General features: G+C 40.1%; 1 protein-coding gene across 1 annotated transcript; it reads right to left on the bottom strand.

Moving 5' to 3' along the window:
• Window positions 1-37: 37 nt before the first annotated feature.
• On the bottom strand, window positions 38-16,140 carry mmp2 (matrix metallopeptidase 2). Its single transcript, XM_030048323.1, has 13 exons — window positions 15,734-16,140; window positions 15,123-15,349; window positions 13,757-13,905; window positions 13,000-13,128; window positions 12,213-12,386; window positions 11,284-11,457; window positions 9,217-9,390; window positions 8,711-8,866; window positions 8,246-8,372; window positions 3,985-4,118; window positions 3,114-3,273; window positions 2,667-2,776; window positions 38-1,211 (listed from the first exon to the last, which is right to left on the bottom strand). The coding sequence occupies exons 1-13, from the start codon at window positions 15,887-15,889 to the stop codon at window positions 1,108-1,110; spliced, it is 1,974 nt and encodes a 657-aa protein (XP_029904183.1). The 5' UTR covers window positions 15,890-16,140; the 3' UTR covers window positions 38-1,107.
• Between the last annotated feature and the right edge of the window lie 6,436 nt (window positions 16,141-22,576).

Raw genomic sequence — 22,576 nt, 5'->3', positions numbered from 1 at the left:
TTTAACTGTTTACCACTGAACCTTATATTGACCATCTTTATTGATGACAGAGGGACAAAGTGCACAAGCATAAAAAACAAAACATAACAAAACACAATCACTAATGACTGTAGAGTTAAATCCCAAAAAAGAAAAGATAATATAAAAAGATTATTCAACAATACTATTGTGGTACTCTTGTCATGATTCCATCATGCAGCAAACGTATACAGCCTCTGTAGGCAACCTGTGCCTTTAATCATTCTGTACCATTAGTGAAGGAAAATACAAAATGGAGTTGCCATGAAAATAATTTGGTCTCCATATTGCCCAGTTCCCTCGTATAGTCCTATACAAAGTGCTAACCAAAATGGAGAATAATGTTTGCCTGTGAAAACTACTTTCTGACACCCAGAACACAAGTAGTCTCAGCAGACATAGTTACACATAGAATATATGAATAGGACTATATGCAAAAAGTAATTTTCTAAAGCACCATTTTCGGTCAAGGTACATTGTGCAAATTCATTTTTTCAAATGCATTTCACAACAATGAAACAATTACGTATTCATTAAAACACTGGTACATTAAAAAAAAAACTGCACTTTGTACACTGTGGACACACAGAAGCAGCTGTAAGCCAACACTAATTCCTCATATGGTGTAAAACAGCCTTTGAGAGTCAAATTTGCATAAAAATGGCAATATCTCACAGCACAGAATAGCACTGCTTGGTTCAATGCAGTGTGGACATACCTGATGTCTGAGTTTCAAACATAAAAACAAACAAACAAACAAAAAAAAAACGGGGCAGCCTACATATTGTAACAGATTTGCATCAGCATAACAAATAAAATGTCAACATCACACAATAATACAACAAATATCCAGTTGCCTATGTTCAGCCTATGCGGAAGGTCCCAAGGTGTCTTTCTATAAAGCTGGGGGCTGGTTATACAGGCTGGATGGGACATGTCTCTCAGGAGAGTGTGCAGAGTTCCCGGGCCAAAACCCGACAACCGTGTGCACTGTGATGACCCCCAGGTGTGTGCGATACCATGGCAGCGTCCTCATGAGGCCAGAGGTCACCACAGGAAGGCCCAATGGCTAAATTATCTGAGCATTGTTTAACAACCAAGCCAGTCCTTTGTGATTTCACCCAACTTGACAATCTTCAGGCTACTGTCCTCCAATTTGAAATAGTGGCCACCTTTGAAGAAGTAACTGTAATCTGTGGAACACAAGGACAAGAACTGCATGTTAAAAGTATTCACAACACTCATTCATTCCATTTCCCGTGGTATCAAACAAATTCCTTACATAAAAAATAAGAAAAACTACCATACACAAACAGAACAAAATCCAGATTGTATAAAACCATAGAGACCTCCAAATCAATCTCATTGTCATCAATTGAGATGAGAGGTATATGACCCCCTTTGCCTCCTCCAATCAGGCTCGGCTGGAGCCTAAGCTGAGCCACCTCTTTCTGAATATGCAAATCAGAAAGCATACAGAGGCACCTCTGTAGAGGGGAACAGACTTGCTCTATGTAAATCTTGTGTTTGTTCACTGTGTGACGAAGGCACTATGTGACACTTGCAGCACTGTATGTATGTAAGGAGCAATGAGGTGAGCTGTAATGGAAAAATCCCTGGTTCCCTGCCATAAACCAAAATCTGCATACCACCTCTAAACCTAAAGTGACATAGCTGACAGTGACAGTGGACGATCACAGAGGAATTTTGCAGGCATCATACTTAAAATTCACCAGGCTGTACTTTGCCAGTGAGCGAAAACACGTTTTTCATTTAGTGTGACAGTACCAATAGCGAGGAGTTACAGCAAATGAGAAAAAATGCAATTAATAAATAAATTTAAAAAATATATATATATATTATTAAGAAATGATTACATTATAAATTCTACAGGGACTACAGTGAATAAATCATTCAATATCCAATGTAAAACAAAAGCTCTCCTTTCTGACTGTCTCCTATGAACAAAGACTTAGCAGAAAATCTTACAAGGACTCCCTTTTGTCTGTTTTATTTCCTCATCTTCACTGTGTAATCAGTTCCTCTAAAAGAGTTCATTTCTGCCTAGATGGCGTCAGCAGTGCCTGCAGAGCTTCTGGTATATGAGGAGTCTTGTTGTTGGAGGCACTGTGCCAGGCATGATGAGGGAGCTGACTGGATTTGCCCGGGATCTAACTACAAGGAATGCCAGTCTGCAGACGGTGAACTGGCACAGACAGCACCACCCATGCTAATTGAAGCCCCGTGGCCATTTCCACACAGACCCCTTTCCCTTTGCTCTGCTATTCTTAAAGAGAATAATCCAGAGTTAAACAAAGGGGGAGTCCCACAAGGGGCTTTTGCTACTTTTATCCCTATTCTTCCACTACATCTACTGTAGCACAGGGATTTGAGACATTGTTTTATTCCTAAACTGATTTTACAGCCCTTAACAAAATAATTGACATGGAGTGAAATCAAAATAAATGTTTGGGATGAAAACATTTTCAGTATGAAATAGACTAGTTTGTGTTTGCAGCAATTTATGTGAATACTTCATATACTAATTTTTGCAACAGTTCATATGTGCATCACTCATACAAAAAAAGGTGACCACATGATCACAGATGATGTTTTGTTTTTTTGTTTTTTTGTTGTTTTTTTTTTACCTATGCCATTCAGAGTGAAGGCAGAATCAATGCCATCTGGGATGCCATTCCAGGAGTCAGCAATAAGCTTGGGGAAGCCAGGGTCCATTTTCTTCTCCACTTCATTGTACCTAAAGACAAAAACAAAGTAGATTTGTACAGTGCCTTAAAGACTACTCTAAAGCTTTCTCTATCATATCCACACATGCTGCACCCTTCCATGGCGCTGAAAGAGCTGCACACAGTCATCGATACTGTGTTTCCCAAAGTTGAGTAAGAGCTGTGGGAGCTGATGTGGTTTACAATCCAGTAAGTAAGTCATAGCAAACAAACTAACTGGAGCCAGATGTAACACAGCACTGTAATAAACAGGCAATGACATCACCAATACAAGCCTAGGGTGTGGCTCCGGTTTTTGGTTTGTATATGGATGTGCAGGCTTTATTATTTATATATGTGCAGCCTCACCTCCAGAATTTGTCCCCAGCAAACAGGTAAGTCTTCTGGTTCTTCCTAAAGTTGAAAGCGGCGTCTATGCGTTCGAGGTCACTGGGGAGGCCAAGGTTTGAGATCCTCTGGGGGTAGCCTCTCTCCAACTCATCTGCTTTGTAGATCCACATCTCATTGCCTAGGAGTAAGAGTAGAAAGAGTGGGTAAATCAACACTGAAGATATGTCTTCCTACTGATGCAATGCTGCATTTGTCCTAACAAAGTACTACCCCATTTGCAGAGGGCATTTTTCTCCCACTAGACTACTATCCAAATATATTATATACGGATATGTTTAGTATTAGCTGCTGTCTGGATAATGAAGATTGGATTACGGTTGCAAAAGTGACGGGGACTAAGGAAGCAAAGTAGTAAGCTCTTCCCTTAGCCAAAGTTAAACTTCCATGCAGAGGTGAGTATGCACCAAACAAGCTCCGCTTTCAGTGTCTTAGAAGCTGGAGAATATATTATGTAAATTTACTCAAGATTCAGGAAGGTTGTCATGATACTAACATGCAAGGCACGCATTATCAACCACTAATAAGTATGGTAGAATATTTCAAGTGTCTGCAGTGTGCACCACATACAAAAGCACTAAGCCAACATTCCTCTTTCTCCTAATGTTTCAGTTCTTGGAAATAGATGACCAATAAGGGGAAAAGAATCCCAGTGGTGAAGGAGTGAAGACACCCCTCCATTACTCATGGAAATGGAACTGTGTCTGTTTCTCTGATCACCATAGCAGCAGAGATAAAATGAACAGGCTCCATATGCAATATAGCATCCACTATTCAAACCCCTTTTTTCCATTAACTCACAGGGTAACGTTATGTGATTTCTCCACTCTACCTGCAAAGAATACTGTCTTTTCCTCCAGTGGGTTTTCATAGGCAGCATCTATCTTGGCAGGCAAATCAGGCCAGTAGGTGGCCACTAGCATAGGACCAGTTGGCTTGCTTCTGGAGACTGACCTGAACAGGAACCTGTGGGAGAGAGTGTGAGACAGAGTGAGAGAAAGGTAAGAGAGCCAGGGATGAAAACAGAGTGAGTGAAAAAGAGCTAGAGCGGGGGATGGCAGGGAGGTGGGGGTGTTTAGTGCAAGTGCTTCACTGGCTGAGGCAGCCACAATGGTCTGATTCATGAGCATCTGGTTCTCGTTAGGGCCAGGGCTGCCGACGCCAGCGGAACAAGACCCATCTTGCCCGAATTTCCAATACACAGCTGCACAACAACAGCAGCTTCCCAAACTCTTTTCCACTGACCTATTTTTTTTTTTTTTTTAAGATAAAAAGACACATCTGCCGATCAGAGAGATGAGTTCCAATAACTGACTAAATGAAGATGAGGACACAAAACAGATATCACATTCCCATATTTTTGTGTTCATCTGTCATGATGAACGAAGAGACATTTTCTTGGTCTGAGTTTACCACAGCATTTTTAATGCATGTCATCCCTCCCTTTCTCTCTCTCTCTCTCTCTCCTGCTCCCAAACTTTCCTGTCTTGCTCTTGAGTGGACGATCAAATAAAGGGAAAAGTTATTCCTTTGGTTTACCAGCCAGTTAGGTTTCAGAGTGGAACATGACTTCCAAATGTGTTATCTGGTGTATATCTGTCATATGCTTAAGTAGCTGGTAATGAGGTTAATCTCAACATGTGACAGCCAAGATAGTGATTGATGTTCATTTCCCACATGTGAGAATAAAACAAACAAATAAACCACAAGTATTCATCAAATTAACAGTTTCAGACTTGTGTTTCCTTGAACTGTTGCCTGGTATCTTAAGGCCTATGGCTAAATTCATCTGAAATTACATTTAATAACCACTTTGTATATGCATGATAATCCATTTGGAAGCGATATTATAGGAAAAAAGTTCTCTGTGCACAAGGTCTTTACAGCGCAACTATACCTCTATGACACATCTGACAAATTAAGCTCATTGCTCATTAGTGTAAATCTACTTGGGTGGCAGATTGCTTACAGAAGCCAACTAGTACTGTAAGGGCAATGAATGCCCCTGACTAAGAGCACTGTTCCTAAATGTATATATGTTGGCCTGCTGCAAGGATAGAAGTTACAAATGCAATGATACAATCACATGGGCAGTTATTTGCAACAGGCGCCTGCGAATATTTGTGTCTTCTAAATATACAGCCTTAAATACACAATTAGTAGGTTGCACAAGCTATCACTTTGTGGCAGACTTTATACAGTAATTATGTTTCTTTTAAGTCTCCAGACAGACAAATACTCTTTTATGCTGAGCTCAGTGAGAACTACAAGCATTACTCATCCCATCATGTCAAGATTTGTCTGACACCATAAATATGCTCACCGTGAGGGAAAAGAGGATCCCCCTTTACCACAGGTCAGTCAGGTGAACATTAGCTGCAGCCTGGAGGGCACCACTTTTTATATGATGCTATAAAAAGTTAGCTTGTATTGCAGCTTGTGGACATGACATGGCCCTCAGGCAACTAATTAAGTCTTCTTCTTCTTGTTGTAATGTCTGTGGAGGTTACAACAACAGGCCCAAACTAAAATTTCATTCTTCCCAGACTTCAGTCAGACTTGTGTGCACTTCAGTGCCTCAAGTCTCCTACTGTCCTCATTTTGCACCATGCTTCTGGGTCGGTGCTTTTCAACCTTTTGGTGCTGAGGCACACTTTTCCAAAAACAACAGAATTTCAAGGCACACTAAACCAGAGTAAAAGCCATCACATGAACTACTGAACTTGTTCAAACTTGGGATAGTGAGGTCTTGTGATGTTTGCCAGGTTTGATTAAAAGCTAAATAAGCTTAATTTAAATTAAGTAATTGCTATAAGTTTCTGTGAAAGCCTCCTCATTTATTTTCTTCATATTTCAGTAAATTCTGAAGGAACTCAGCAGCTCACTCCATGGCATACCAATACACATTTCCTCACAGAGAGAACACTGCTCTAGGTTTTGATAGTTTAACTATGTGACAATGACACAGCTGCAAATAACCAAAGACTGGAATAATCTCACCACTGCAGTAGCACCAAAGGTGAAATGGAGTGCAAATACCACTGCAGTGTTAGCTCTTCCACAACTACAAAATAATGATGATTCCATATATCGCATCATTAGAGGAAAAGATGCTCCAGGGTTACAATAAATGATTGGCCAGCATAGTCATGCTCACATGTGTGTTCACATGAGTGGGTTGTGAGTTTAAGCAGATTTTAAAGCCCCAGTTCACAAGTTGTGTTAAATCCTCACAAAATTAAACACTCACAAAATAGTTGATTCCACACAGTCTATATTCTCTAAAGACTCAATGTAGTTGAGTCCTAATGGTCCCTATGGCAAAATATGGATCATATATACTCAACTACTTTTAATCTGCAGACTGTGTCGACTTATCTGACCTGATGAGAGCCTGAGTGGCCTGAAACAAATAATAAATTGCCTACCACATAGAAAAGTGTGTAGTTTTACTTTGCTTTTTTGTGTTGACTCAGCCATTTTGTGACTGCTGGGATGTCACACAAATTGCAGGTTGGGGCATTAAAATGTTAAGAATTACTAATTTGCGATGCTGATAAGCCATAAAAAGAAACTTGCACCACAATTAATATACTGGCCTGTTTGCATCTATAGATTACTGATGATAATCAAATGGTATGATATAACATTATGTCCAAGATATGATATGATACAGCCCATTTTATAATTCACAAGATTCCACACAATCTACTGACCTGAAAACACTAAGAGAGTAAAGCTTTAACTAAAGCCTCAGCAAGTAAAGCTGCAGCCCAGAATCAAAATAATGGGACAAAGTTTCATGGTCTACAGAGCATTCTGGCGTTTCTGTGCTGATCACTGCTAATGCATGGAGAGAGCCACAGCAAGGTGAAAAGTAATTCTGTATTAAAGCAGGATTTGTGAGCAGGATTTGTGGGTGGTTTCTTCCAGTTCCAACTCAAGGGGAGGAAAGCCAGGCAAACTGAATGACTACACTCTTCGGTAAAAAGGTCTGCTGCCCTGTTTGCTTTGGACAGGCTTCGAAAATAGCCATGACAGATATACAACCCTGCTAACCTTGAAATTACAAGTGGGGGATGTTATGGCAGTAGCAGGAGAAGTTGATACTACATTAACAACAGAGATTATATTTATAAGGTGGCGATCATATCATACCAGGTTATTGTTTTTTGTTCAAACCAATCTGCAGGGAAATCTGTCTTAAACAGAATTCAGCTGTCGTGGTGACCAGTTCACCCTCTTAGGAGAAAATTCACTGAGTCACAAAGACTTCTGACCAAACCACAGCAATTCATGAAGCTCCTCTTCTACTCTAAGTCAGCCAGAAGACATCAGTTTACAAGACCTTCTTTTCACTGGCGCCAGTGGATAACTGTAGACCATACTGAAGAGTAATGTCTCGTTTGGTTATTAGGAGTGTAAGATAAGTCGCTTTTCTTTTCATGGCTAATCATTACACCATGCCACGGGGATAAAAATTAAAAACTCACAATCCCCAACTTTAAAAACAAGCGAGTTCCCAAAGAAGGTAATAAACTCTAAGAATAAATGATAATAAACAAAAAAAAATCTTATCAAATGAACCATTTTCAGTAGTGGATTATGTTATGAAACTTCTGCCTCACACCACTTGCACAAGTCATGAAGCAAAGCATGGTATTGGGTTATGTTTGTGTGTTCTTCCTGTAGATCACAGACGGGAAATTCAGAAATGAGCCAATGCGTACTAGCTGGGTTTAACAAGGATCAAACAGACTTGACGGCAAATGTATGAGTCAGACGGCTAATGGAAACATTAGCCATCTAGCATTACAACTTGCGCTCTCCAACAATACGGTCAGAGTATGAGGTCTGCAGCAAGGAGCTAAAGTATGCACATCCAATGTACTGACCAGGAAGAACAAATAAAAAAGTGGGTCAGTGAAATAAAAGATATAAGACAAGAGGAAAGTACCTGGAAATTAGATTCCATGCATGATTTAATTAACATTATTCTACTTAATTTGGCTTTCATAAGGTATATGTTTGTTTGGTGAGGTCTTCCTCAGGTCAAAACATGATGCAATATTAGGAATTTGTCTTTCTGTTACCTGTCCTTGAAGAAGAAGGTCTCTCCTCGGATCTGTGCCACAGCATCAAAGACAACAGGCTCATTACAGATGTCCATGGGAGTGACAGGACCCTGGGTTGGAGGCAGAGGCTTGTCTGTGGGCACACCTATCAGAGGAGGATTTGCCAAAATGTTAAATCTCTGACACGCTGGTTTATACAATTCATGAATTTTTACTGGCTTCTTGATGAGATGAAAACATCATACTGTTTCTAAAATATGAATTTTGCAGTGTTGCACATTGGTGTGCCATGGAGTGAGCTGCCGAGTTCCTTGAGAGTGTGCTAAGCTGTATATTTCTTCAGGGCAGTTTGTATAATACCTTTAAAATCATCAAAGAAGGCAGTACTTCTCAGGAAATGGTAATTTGCAGCTCATTCCATGACAAAGGTGCATAAAAGTAGAAAGCATAAACAACAAAAATTATGTAAAAAATTAATCTCACCATAGAGCTCCTGGATGCCTTTAATATCATCATTAGAAAGTCTAAAGTCCTTGGTGAAGGTGTAAATAGGGGCCATCAGTGCTCCAGGGTCCTGTGAGTGCTCCAAGCCCAGGGCATGACCAAACTCATGGGCTGCCACCAGGAACAAACTGTAGCCTGGAAACAGTTAGCTAGTTATGAACATGGACAACCTTCACATAACCAACAGTAGTTCTGTATGATCTCAACATCACATCCAAGGATTATGAATGCTGATTATGATCTTTAAACACCCAGGAAAACTATATCAGTTTCATAGTTTACATTTGAACAGAATAAACTCTTAATGTTTAATATTTGTTAATCTAGTACGATATGGGTTGGGTTTACATCTGACAACCTACCTGACACCACAGGAAAGTACACCAAACTGACTTTTAAATAGTTTTAGAACTGTTCAAATAAACACTATCATAAATGCTAAAGAAATAATAAATACAAGGGGCTCAGGTCAGAACACATCATACCTTGGTCAGGACAGAAGCCCCACTTGCGGTCATCATCATAACTTTTGGTGGTGGCACACCACATCTTGCTATCACTGCGTCCAGAGGAGGTGCAAGCATCATAGGTGTTTCCCAGGAAGGTGAAGGGGAAGACACAGGGGCTTCCCTCTGCGTTGCCTCCCACTGTTGACATGGCTGTAAGCGGCATCAAATGGCCCATTTCAATGACAGACTAAAAGCCTCCAGTTGGAGGGAACAGTGTTTTGAACTCATTGAAAGACCAAAACGTTCCCCAAGAACAGTTTGGTTTGCATTGGATTTTGAAATCCTGCAAATGATGCTGAAAACAGCATAACTGAAGCACTTGCACAATACACACAACATCAATAACTAATCCACTGGGCACAAATCCAAAAAGCATCCACCCAAATTGCTAATCTTCTATCTGGCAGGACTGGCTTTGTCCTGTTTCTTTTTTCTTTTTTTCTTTATTCTTTTTTTTAAATTATTATTATTCATTTCTTATTCAGCACTAGCTGTCACACGAGGCTTTACAACACAGCTGCATTCCCAGTCAATTAGAACCAGATGAAAACCCCAGTGGCGTTACCTCTCCCTCCCTCCCTCCCTCTTGCTCTCTCTCTCTCTCTCTCTCTCTCTCTCTCTCTCTCTCTCTCTCTCTCTCTGTCTCTCTCTGTCTCTCCCTCTCTCTTCCTCTGTTCTCTGTGTCTCTGACTATCTCTGCCTTTCTCCCTCTCTCCTACACTACCCTAAACCCAAACCCAGTCCCACTGACTGAATGGAAAATAAGCACTGCCATTACACAGTTAAACACTTTTACAGACATTCAGTAGACCAAGAGGAAGAATGAAAACCACAGCTGGAGCATTCCTGTGGATCAATGCACAGAGACATCATACACTGCACAGCAAATAAAAAGGCACACACTCTCAGGCATGCACTGTATGCTACTATGTATGCATATAACTGCACACATGCAGCACACAAAAACAGGCACCAACAGTGTATGCAGTGTGTAAGGATACAGATGTTGATTCAATCTAACACAGTTTCAGACAACTGCATTTATTAAAAAAATGAAGCCACTGTAGTTTCTACTTCAAAGCGTGTTACCTGTCAAGTGCAATAATTATTGGGTAAATTACACTGAAACACACATTATGGGGAAACCTATACCTCATTAGGGTGTCTACAGGCATCGGAGAGTTAAATGTAATGTTTTTTGGGGGTGTTTGTAATGAAATTTAAGGCTACACTACACAAAATTGTTGAGGGCTGTTTTAAGCGAGGACTCGTGACACTCAACTGACAAAAACATTAGGATAAGAATGTAATAATGGTTGAGTCCATTTGGTTGTGCTTATTTCATGTTTATTTTTGTCAGTTATATCGAAAGTCTCTCACTTAAAACAGCCTTCAAAAATTGTGCATACTGCAACTTTAAAGACTGGTTTTTGGACAAATCATATTTTTCTTATTCAATAAGCATTGCAGTTAAGTACAAAGCTAAGTACAATATATTCAGCCAAGTGCAGAGGTTATGTTTTTGGGAAGACTATGATCGGTTATTATTTGGATGATTGCTTGAACTGTTATCACAACAGCTTCCTTCACGTTAAATAGCAAGGTGCATGCTGCAACACATCTAATCTTGACTACTTTTCAACAGAATTTGGTACAGGTAAGTACAAAGATTTTCTTGGATTTCTCTCTACCGGTGAGCATGACAGGTAAATATAAAGTCAATTGTGTTAATCTGCAATGGGCACTTTCCCAACGGGCAAGTGCAGCATATCGGTATAAAGGTGGTAATAGGTTCAGTGATTCAGTGGTTTAGAGCGTTGACTCTGATGCAGAAGAACTTGACTCATATTGGCAAAAAGAAACAGATGGCTAAACTAAATTAAGACCTCATGAATTTAAATTTCAAGGTCTTTAATGACTGTTCAGGCCTGATATTTATTGAATTGATTTTAAGGCATTGTGAAACTTTTTAAGGACCTGCAGACACTCTGTTCACATACAATACTTGGGCACCATGCAAGACAAGATCAGACAGTAACCCACCAGTTTCAGGGCAGAACCCATAGCTTGTGTCACGATCATAGTCCTCTGTGGTGGCACACCAGCGGTAACCATCATCACGGCCTGCAGTGGTGCACCCTTCATACTTCTCACCCTGGAAATTGAAGGGGAATTTGCAAGGAGATCCATTGGCGTTTCCACCCAGGGTGAATAGCACTGGAACAAAGATATACAAAATGTGTTATTATATACATTAGAGAGGTATAGTACACAATATTTATACATTTCATATTTACGTTAGAAAAAAAGCACTTTCCAGGATTGACTTGAACCAAGCACAATCATAGGATAGACTGCAATTCCAACATCATCAGCATTATAAATAAAAAGCAATAAGGAATAACAGGGTCGGAGTTATTAAAGTTACTTTTAAGTGAGTTGAGGAGAGACATAGAATGAGACTTTTTAAGTCAATGTAAGATCTTAACAGAACAGACAATTGCAGTACAAACTGGCTACGGTTATGTTCCCATCATATGCAACAACCTAGTACATGTGTACTTTGGCAGCGAGTTGTGGTAAGCGTGTGATAGTATCAGTACCATGGACAGCAGCATAACACAGATAAACAAAATGTTTGACAAAGCCCAGTGTTATAAAGTGGGACAGTAACTTGGAAAAGGAACATTCCACAATCCATTCCAAACAAAAACATCACTTTCCTGGCATACTTTCCAACCTACTTTCGCTCTGTCCAAAATCAACAGACCAGCTTTAAATACGTTTCAATCTGTTTCATCAGAGCACTGGGCCATGTTTATGTACATACATAGTAGATATACATCCACTAGCAACAATGTGAGGGTGGGGGGTTGATTTCCAAGGAGGACATAAACACCATATGAAATAAAAAATACATTTATACATTGCAGTGTTGCATGTTTTACATCTGAACAATGGGACAAACTCACATTCATGGGGGCAGAAGCCATATTTGCCATCTTCATCAAAGTTGTAAGAGGTGGAGCACCACAGGAAGCCATCGTCGCGGCCCTGAGACGTACAGCTGGTATACTCTTTACCCATGAACAAGAAAGGGAATTTGCAGAACTCCCCCTCAGCATTGCCAAACTTCACCTTCACCACTGCCAAAAAGTTAAGAAAAGAGTTCATCTTAGAGTTGTGAGATTTCTTTGGCATCATGGGACATGGGAAAATAGGTTAATGCATTACTTCTGTTCAAATGGTAATTTCAGACATGAGGTTCTGAATAATGGGCAGTACATGCAACTAGATCTGGGTCAAATAGCGTGTGCAAATTCAGTTTATTGTTTGTTTTTTTCCCTTTCAGGTTCCAGATGGCTGAGATTTGACCCAGAGGAGAACAGAGTGCCAGTACTATTGCATAAAGTTTAGACAACCACATGAAAATATCTGAAAGTCAAATTAGTATTTTAATTGCCCAAATTAGTATAATTCTGTAACCGTCATCTCTTCAATTTATGCTGTGGTAAATCAAACTGTGGTCATTCATGCTAATGTAGATGCTATAAGCTGCTTTATATAAAAGTGTACACCAAGTGGTGCTTGTGTAAAATGAAATTGCCTGCAGTCAATGCAAACTGATGCAAAACTGATGAGAATTATATGCCTGTGTTACATGACCCAGATCTGCACAGATTCACAAATTATTGTAGTGAAAAATACATACTGCTTTAGAGTCTAGTTTTATTTTACTGAGTCATGCTCCTCCAGTACCTTGGCCCTCTCCCAGGGTCCACTGCTCATCATCATCAAAGTGAGAGTCTCCTCCAATGCCTGGTCCTGGTGCAAAGGCATGAGCCAGCAGGCCATCTTTACCATCAAATGGGTATCCATCTCCATGCTCTGTCAGAGACATAAGTTAAAATTAAGCCCTCATGGGGAGGGGAATAACTGAAGGAGCTTTTTTAACAGACACATTTTGATTTATATTATCTTGTATTTCTTAATCACCTACCTGTTAAATTGTAAGTTAAAAGTAAAGCTAATTGGTAGTAGTAAAACAGTGTGTTAGCTTGTGGATAGCAGAGGTCATATGTTTCAATAATGACACCACCTCTATTTTAGTCACTGAGGGATAACCATGACATCAGTCAGGTGCAACTAAATAGAGCGCTAAGGTCTAAAATGTGAAGATATTATTTTTGCTGCACATCCATTGACGTAGCTTGTTTTTATTTGCGTGCCATTATAATTACTGAATACATTCTAGACAGGGCTAGCTACAGTCAGACAGGTTAATGTCATGTTACTGTGACTCACTGTCTAATGGTTGCTTTAGCTGAAATGACCCTGGTAACCTGTGCAAAGCTAGCAATTCCCATTAGTTGATCCACTGTTTTCCAAGAATAATGGGCTAGCAGTATGAGGCGTGGTTACAGTAGCATCCATGTTGGGGTTTTAACAATAAGTCAGCCAGGTGGTAACTCTCATTATGCATCCGTATCACTCTGACAAATAAAAATGTATCTACCATTGCGACCAAAATTAATCATGATGTCAGCCTCCCCATCCATAATGCGCGTGAAGGTGAGTGGGGTAACGTCGCTCCAAACTTTGAAGGCTCTGAAGAAGGCGTCATCTATGGTTTCCTCATCAAGATCAGGAGTGTGTCCAAGGATTCTGAAGACAAAACACAAGGATTTCACTGAATTCCTAAAACATGACCCTCCCAAGCCCGAAATGCAGGTTAATTAACCACTAAAAATTATTCGCCTGTCCAAGCATCTCAAAAAAGTGTCTTTCCTAGATAAAAAAAAAAAAAAAAAAAAAGTGTAATCAGGCCATGGTGGCGCTATGAGTTTCAGGCTTTGAAAAACAAGCACACAAAGCCTAATCCTGAGATCTCCATATTTGAGATCATGGAGACGAATCCAGCAAAAACTGTCCAGTAACAGACTATGAGTCATCTGGTGAAAATGCTTCCTGAAACAGAGTTCAGCCACAAACCCTGTTATGTGTCTGTCTCCTCTGTGCATTCCTAAACACAGCCTTAGATCCTGCAGTTGTTATTGTTCGCTTTGGCTTGCAGTCTTCCTTACAAACACACAGACAGACAGGCCGGAGCAGCCAGGGCACACAAAAACACTGATATAAATAAACCAGTTGAACTCTGTTTTAAACCTCATACAGAAAAAAAAGGATCCAACACATACTGTGTAGGAATGCTGGTGTTAGCAAGACACAAGATGCAAGCTCTTCACAACTGTGTGGATCAAGCAGACAGGGCGGGGGTGGGGGGAATCCAGGGCATAGCTGAGATCCATCCCTCAGAGAAAACAACAGACTGGGCGTGTTTTTAAGTTTGTGATACTCAGCACAATGTGAAGCAGTGCCATCAAACTGTGCATGACGGATGAAAAAACAAAACTGGTAGAATTTATGGTGTTATTCTTGCTTTTATGGTTTGATGTACCTTCATAGGCACCAGATGGGTGAGAAGTGTCACATCAAACAATACAATGAGCACCATAAAGTTCAGATGTCCACAGCAAAGTCAAGTTAGTACACTTTTTTGTGACTGACAAATTAGCTGACACTATATAAACTGTGCTAATGTGGTAAACAGCATGCATTTCCCCTTTGGGGGAACAATAAAGGTAAATCTAATCTAATCTAGTCTAATCTAATCTAATCTAATCTAACCTAATCTAATTACCTCTCTCTTACGCCAAGTACAATAAAACAAACATTTGACCAAAGTTTTTCTTGTGGATATGGTAAGACTGTTCCGGGAACACTTCCAATACACTATGCAATCACATCCACACATTTTTGTTAACCACAGGAGACTCGAATGCCTCTTTTGAAAAAAAAAAATGTAATGTTAAGCCCCTGACCTATAGGTGATGTCTTTCTTTTGCCACATGGGTTTCCTGTGGAAGAAGTTGTAATTGGCCACATCTGGGACACCGCAGCGGGGCTTCTTCATAATCTCCACAGTTTGGGCATCGATCTCTCCAGTTTCTTGCAGATAAAAGAACTTTTGCATTTTCTTCAGAGTGTCCTTGAGCACCATTAGGTTACATCTGTCTTCTGGGCATCCATAAAACTTGTTCAGATAGTGCTATTGGAGAGAGGTGAAGGGGAAAAAAGGCTTTATGTTATATTCTGCTTGTTATTTACTCAACAAAATCCAAGTTGTTTTTTCCACTTTCTATGAATGCATGACCCTACCCATTTCTGTGAAAGCAATACACTTTAAAAAAGGAAAAAACTTTAACTATACTCTTAACAAAGACTGCACACTATCTTGCTGTGTGACTGTGGGAATCAACAGTGAACAGTTTGGAGTGTTTGATTATTTCTTAAGTAGTCTATCCTTTGAAATGTTGTTACAGGGTAATTACTATAGTTCTTTTTCGTAAGGATAACAGTATTACACATCGATTAACCACTTCACTGATTATTACCCTTAGTAAATTGCTGAAAAAGAACAATTATAACTTACCAAGGCAACTTCTTTGTCTGTCATGGGGGTCGTATCGTCTCCAGGAAATCTGATGATAGGAGAGGGGGCAGCATATGTTTTTTGAAAAGCGATGAACTGAACCAAAAACACTTTAAGAACAATGTGACGAGAACTAAATATCGTCGGAAACCCCATGGTGACAAGTTAACAGTGTCTTAGGTGGAGAAAAAAGAATGCCGTGCGCTTTGGGTTGCAGTCCTTTCAGCCCTCCAGCCCCTTGCGCTGCCTCTGCTCCTCTGGATTTTTTTTCCTCCTTAACGGCACATCCTGCACTTCAGCTCCATGAACTTTCTGAGTTCTGCTTGCATATGCACTTTCCTCCGAGGCTTTGTAGAGCGAGGAGCCTGCGCAGTGTCGAAGACGCTCGCAGCCAAACACTAGGGCACTTAAATGTTACTCATGTGTTGTGGTAGGTCCTCTCACACGACCCATCACCCCCGCATATCCAGTGCACATGAGTCAGAGCATGGGGCAAAGTTTAGGGAGCAGGTTCTGGAGTATTTTTTTAATTGGCTCGCCGTTATCTCTACATGCTTCAGAAGAAGTATTTGGACCAAGGGAGCTGTTCTCAGATGCTGTGATACAAAAGCCACTGTCGCCTGTGGTGCTGAAATAAGACTATGATGCACATGCGCAGTACGCAGTGGAACTCACCTGTGGTACCTCAACCTGCTCCTAAACAACATACAAGTTAGACCCTCTGACGTTGGCACAGCTGCATTAGACACCTTTCACAAATGTAAGAATGTCATACCACAGCATAGACCACACAATATTCGAACCCAAAGTTATATACCCCATCTTCCAGACCTTAAATTACCCCCTTATTAGTCAAATAAATAAATAAATAAGACTTACTTAAAGAACTGAACCCATTAAAGCTGGTTATCACAACATCGTTTTTACCAGAGTTATAGGCTGCATTTAAGCTTCCTAAATCAAATTTCAAGAATGCATTTTTTTATATTTTGAGTGGTCATTTTGGCCTACTGGTTAAGGGTAGGGTTAGGCCCAACTTGGTTATGGTTAAGATTAGGGAAAGGCTGTAGACAATGAATGTAAGTCAATCAGGTCATGTTTTTGCCATCCTAGGAGAAAATTTGCATAGAGCCAAATAGATTTATTTTGTCACCATATGCAATGATAAAACTGCATTAAGTATTTTTCTGACCAGTAGAGGGTGTTGAGAGCTCAAACTCTGCTTGTAAACACAGAGTCGGTTCTGCTTCCTGGTTCATGGTAGTTCACTTGTACAAAATCAAAACTTAAGGTGAAAATATGTGTTGTTTTATGTAAATGAGGGATACATTTCATTTTCACAAGCTTGGATTGCTTGGATAATTGTGTTTCTGACCTCCAGTTTGAAAATGTGGTAACATTTAGCAAGAAGGTAAGCTGCTTTGAATGAACTTTTTCTGTTTCCGCAAAGCTGATTGCGACCACAGAGGCGCTCTCACAACTGATCTGAAAGTTGGATATGTTCATCTGCAGAATGTGCAGTTACAGGGGTGTTTTCAATGAGGATGAAGAGAGGAGGGGGTGAAGTGGGAGAGGAAGAGTGCCAGTTTTATAGACTACTGTAGTCTATAAAAAGAGAAAATAGGTGAGTTGGCATTGGTTTATACGATTAGGGATACAAACATCTCCATTAAAGAACAGATTAATTTCAGAAGTGATAACTTCTGAAATAGGAAAAGTAATCTGAAATCTAATAACAACAGGTGGTAATATCACCTACCACTAATGACCCTGCACCCTGCTTTTCACCATGAGAGGTCAGGCTTCTCACACACTTGGGTTTGGGGTGTTACCCTTTAATTAGCCTACTAGTGTGTACGGCATTGTAATTTTGGTTTAAAAGAAAGAGTGATGTGGCAAAGCTCAGACATCTGCCACCTGATGTCACAAACTGTGGAAATGTGTTAACACAAGTGGGAAGCATAGCAGGTTGCCTAGCCAGTTTAATGTTGACAGTCCATGGCAATGAAGTGAAAATGATCAGTGAGGCTGTGCTAATAAGGCAAAGTGAGCAACAGGCTAGTTTGTTTATGGTAATTCCTAAGTAGCCGACAAATAATCTTGGATGTGGACATCCAGTGTGTAAACCACAGCCAACTGAAGCTGTAGCAGTGAAATCTGACGGTAAGCAGCTAAGCTGAACAAGGAATGATGTGAAAAATACCAAAAATTAGGCCTATCAAATTGACCTTGTTCTACAAATTGTTCAATCACCATCATTTAATGGCTGGTGGCTCAGCTAATAGCACTGTGGCCACACAGCAAGACGGTGCTGACTTTAAATCTCAGCTCTGCTCTTTTCTGTCTATGTATTAGCCAAGTGATGGACTGATGATCAGTCTCCCTCCTTCCTCCTGGTGCACAATGGGATAGGCTGCAGCCCCTCTTCACCATGAATAGTAATAAGCAGGTGTGAAAATTAATATCTGAGTACTATTGAAAAGTAAAAATATTTGTCAGACACTGTATTGCTATTACAATTATAGTACACTCAAAGTGCTCTAGTGCTCATAAAATGCATGTTAATTCCATTATTAGTGTATTTTCTAGGCTCCCTATATATTACTATATGTAAAGTACAATATTTTGTTCATTTTTAGCACCCAGCACAACCTAAGTTGTGTTTAAGTTCCAATTTTGAGTTAGTAAGTTTGCATTTAGTTTATTTATTTTCCCATTTGGGACAGCAGCATATTATCATGAAATTTGCACTGAATTTGTTTAGCCTGATCATACCTTGAAGGGCATGCACATGTCAGCAAGTCTCAAGTTTATTCATAAAACAAACAAGAAGTCTGCTGCATTTCATTTGTTAATTACCAGTTGTATAACTGCAGCCTCTTGGTGTGCTGCAGATATCAGATAAGAAAATATTTCAGACAACCAGTGAAGAAACATGAGCCAAATAACCTGAGCAGGATGCAGCATCCCCTTTCTGCAGACAGGGCAAAAGTTATTTGAGGTGGTATGTTGACATCTGGTGGTTGGATGTGAAAAGTCACGAGTAAGTCATGAGTGAGTAATGCTCAATGAGTCACATTTACCATATAGTTAAAAAAAAAAAAAAAATCAGTAAAACTGACTGTTACCTTATTCCTATTCTTATTTCCTGTTTTAGACCAGTGTTTCATGTCTCATCTTGAGACATTATAGATAGATAGATAGATAGATAGATAGATAGATAGATAGACATATTCTCTTTAATCATATTTATAATATTTATGCATATCTTTAGTTACATAATTTCCCACATTTTGCAGCTAGTTTGCTACTCAACTCTAACTAGAGGTATACAGTGTTGGCAAAATGTGTTTGACTCCTCATGTTTTATTGATTCTTTCTTTCTTTTCTTTTTTTCTTTTTCTTTTTTTTTTTTTTTTTTTTTGGTTTACAGGGTTGCTTTTTCATTTGTTTTGTCATGGTTTTGCATTCCCATATAACTCCAAAGGAGAATTCTAAATTAACATAATAAATAATTTCATAAAAAAGAAAGAAAACAAACAAAATATACACTGAAAACTGTATAAAGCATGTTGCTTCTTCAAAAAACGGAAGCGTGGGAGGTCATGACTCTGTGTGTTTGCTGTCATCCACTGAAGGATGACAAATAAGATCTTTATAATAGAACGCGGCAAAGTTCATGTGGTATGACTGCCCTCTGGTGGCAGAAGTAAGCTTCACAGTTTCCCTCCTGAAGCCCATGGTGTCTCTCCTCTGTCCTGAGGTCTGAAGCACTGCATAGGCTCAGGATTCACTCTAACTGTCTTTGACATCTCTTTGTTTCCACACTCATTGTGGATTACTTGCGACAGTATAAGAGAGCAGACTCTTTAATAGTGAAAGATGAAGGGCTTTTTTTTTCTTTTCTTTTTTTTTTTTTTGCCAAGACATCTGACAAATGGATAGCTCACAAACAGGATTTTGTGGTATATCTAGCTAAGCAATTTCCCTTCCCTTTAGCCAGAGTGCAGTTAATTTTTCATAGCCAGAGTTGCTGTTGGTGGTTGCAGAGTGAATTTAACATCCATTTGCCAACAATATTCAGGGCCTGTCACTTTGGAGCAGGAGCTTTATTTCATGCGTTGATACATGCTGCCATCTCCTCCAACTGACACACTCACAGTGATCTCTCACAGTCGGGTAACAGAATGGCTACCCATTAAATGTACATGGGCTGCCACTCCAAATAGAGAATACAGAGATGGGAGGTTGGGCTACAGCTAAGTGAATGCCTTTGTGCATATGAATGCAGTTTTGCAGGGGAAATAGACATAAATAGATTGAGACGATAAACTTTGATTTGCATGTAAATTGTTTTTTTTTTTCCCTTTTTTTTTTTTTGATTCTTCGTCGAGTGCTTTGGCTCTGAGTAGATTCAGTTGCCCCACGTGTGTGTGCATGTGTGTGTGTCAGCTTGAAACTGTATGTTTTGTTGCTTTTATTGCAAGAGCATCTCCTCCATTTGCGTTTGTTTGTTAGTGAGATGGTTGATTTAAATATGATCATAGTTTTATGGAATGTTGCACACCCATAGAGATGACGTGTATAACAATGTTTACACCACCGCATATGAATCATACATGTCACCTTCATCACAGACATTTTCAATATAATTTTAATGAGTTTCAGTGATTTGTACTTGTAACGTGAATGCAACTAAACGCAACGCCGCAATATGTCTGCTGTGGTCCCACACCATTCAAGCCCATGTCATTAATTATTAGCATGAGTGGCTTCCTCCAGCATGCCAACAGGGCCTCCTCTTGTGAGTGGGAATGGGACATTCTGGACATGAAGGCCAGTCGTATCATGGCTCTCCAGCTGGCTCTGCGTCCTCAGGCACACTGATTGACCCCAGTCCAGCTGAACAGACCGCGGCCCTGGATGTCACCCTCTTCTTCTCACCCTGGTTCTCTGGCTCTTCCAAAGACCCCGCCAGATCCTCTGATTTGTCATCAAACCAAACCGCCTATATGGCTAGCACCAAGGTCATGAATGACAAATATCACAGTCCCACTGCTACTCCGTTCACTCCTCTCCTCTCTCTCCAAATCGGTGTAGGGAGCTTCTTAAAGTGCTTTGGAGGAGGAAGTGCATGGCATGTACAGTGTTGTTTTTGTGGATGCTGGAGACAGTACATAGTTAGCCTGGTTGAGTAATTAATACTGACACTGAGTGGTTTGGAATCAATCTGTTGGTGCTGTTTGTTTTATGTACTTTGCGGGAATGATTAAGCAATGGTTGCTGAGTAAATAAATGCAGCAACAACCCTGTCAATAAATCTGTTTCAAGATAAGTTAATTTGGCTAAGCAGTGTGTTACAGAATACTGTGACACATATTATATCACTTGGTTTGAAACATTCTGATGATGAATTATTGAACATAATTCCATTATCTCGGACATATTTTATTTATGAGTGCACCGAGACACTAGAGGACTTTAACACTGCAGGGTAATTATCGCTCCACATTGTGTCACAGCTCTCCTCTCGGATGCAAGTGCCAGAGCAAACAGCGATGAATCAAAGATTTGTGAGTTTTGATTGACATTTTGTATGTGCGTAAGGCCCAATGCGACATTAGCCGAATTGCTTTATTTAATGCTTTCTCCCTCATTCTGTTTCTCTTTTAGGCCCTTGTAAACACTGATGAAATAATGCATTCCATTATACAGAGGAGAAGAGACGTGTGTCTCTTGTGGCTCCTCTCCATCTCAATAATAGGTCAACAGCTGTATTTAAAAAATTAATCACATTCTTGGCAGTTGCAAAGGTTAGCCACGACGCTCTGAGATGCAATTGGAAGCTCAGATCAGCAGCAAATCTCTGCGGAGATGAGGAAGAGTTGCCTTTGATGAGTACAGCATGTAAATGATTTGTGTGTGTTTATAGGACACGGGGCTGGCCCTGCCTCACTCCAAGGCAGCGCTGTCTGCACCACTCTGTGGCAGAGGCTGGCAACAGCAGATGGAAATAACCAAGAGAGGGGAGGGCTGGCCCCGCTACTTCACAATTTGCACTCGCTTTCAGCAGAATGTTTCTCTTTGCCTTTCCTCTTAAGTCTGCCTCTCACCTTTTCTCACCTTTCTCTTTTGATTTTCCATTTCTGTGCACCTGAATTCTGTCGTTCTTTTTGTATGTCAAGCAACTCGGTTTTCATTTAGGTGCCGAAGAAGGTTCACTGAGTGTGTGAGAGAAATATCTGTGATGGCATAATGTCAGATATTGTTCATCCCCAAATATGCTTATTCGCCAGTTTTCTGCACTCTGCTGCAAAGTTCACAATCTTCCAACACCTCCCCAGGACTACCAGGTTTCACGTGAGCAAAGACTCATACTTTTAATCCTGCACTTCGTGATGAAGGCATCATTGGGCTGTTTGTGTAATGTTTTAAGAAATTGAAATATTGATGCCTTTCTCACATTGAAGACAAATTACTCTCAAAGATATCTTGAGGTATGAGGACATGCAAATTAAATATGAATGGGTACCTTGAATTGCTTTTAGTAACTCTGAAATATTCAGAGTGGTATTTATGGAGTGCTGTGGCTCTTACTTTTACTTACTCAGTGCAGTGCAGGCTGACAGTAGGGGATGAATTTTTCAGTGGTGTTCTGATTTGGCCGTCACAGTAAATGAATAGCCTTGATAAGTCATGTACATTGCTTGGATTTACCTGGGCTGCTGGTGAAGGATGAAAATGAAATACTGCATGATGTAAGTGAGTGAAAGGGGTGTTGAAATACCGCCGTCTGTCTGGAGCTCTTGACAGATCTGAGAGCGCTGCCACAGATTAGCTATT

Source organism: Myripristis murdjan, chromosome 3 (assembly GCF_902150065.1).
Source record: "Myripristis murdjan chromosome 3, fMyrMur1.1, whole genome shotgun sequence".
Classification (NCBI taxonomy): Eukaryota; Metazoa; Chordata; class Actinopteri; order Holocentriformes; family Holocentridae; genus Myripristis; species Myripristis murdjan.
Note: the sequence above shows the minus strand (reverse complement) of the source record. Positions and strands in the feature narration are given on the sequence as shown.

Bases quoted from the DNA above. Each gene is read 5' to 3' on its own strand.
- mmp2 (XM_030048323.1), bottom strand. From the start codon at position 15,889: ATGGGGTTTCCGACGATATTTAGTTCTCGTCACATTGTTCTTAAAGTG. The intron at 9,391-11,283 runs GTGGGTTACTGT...TGCCGCTTACAG, and splicing joins TGGGTTCTGCCCTGAAACTG to CCATGTCAACAGTGGGAGGC. The intron at 8,373-8,710 runs GTGAGATTAATT...CTCCTCTGATAG, and splicing joins AGGCATCCAGGAGCTCTATG to GTGTGCCCACAGACAAGCCT.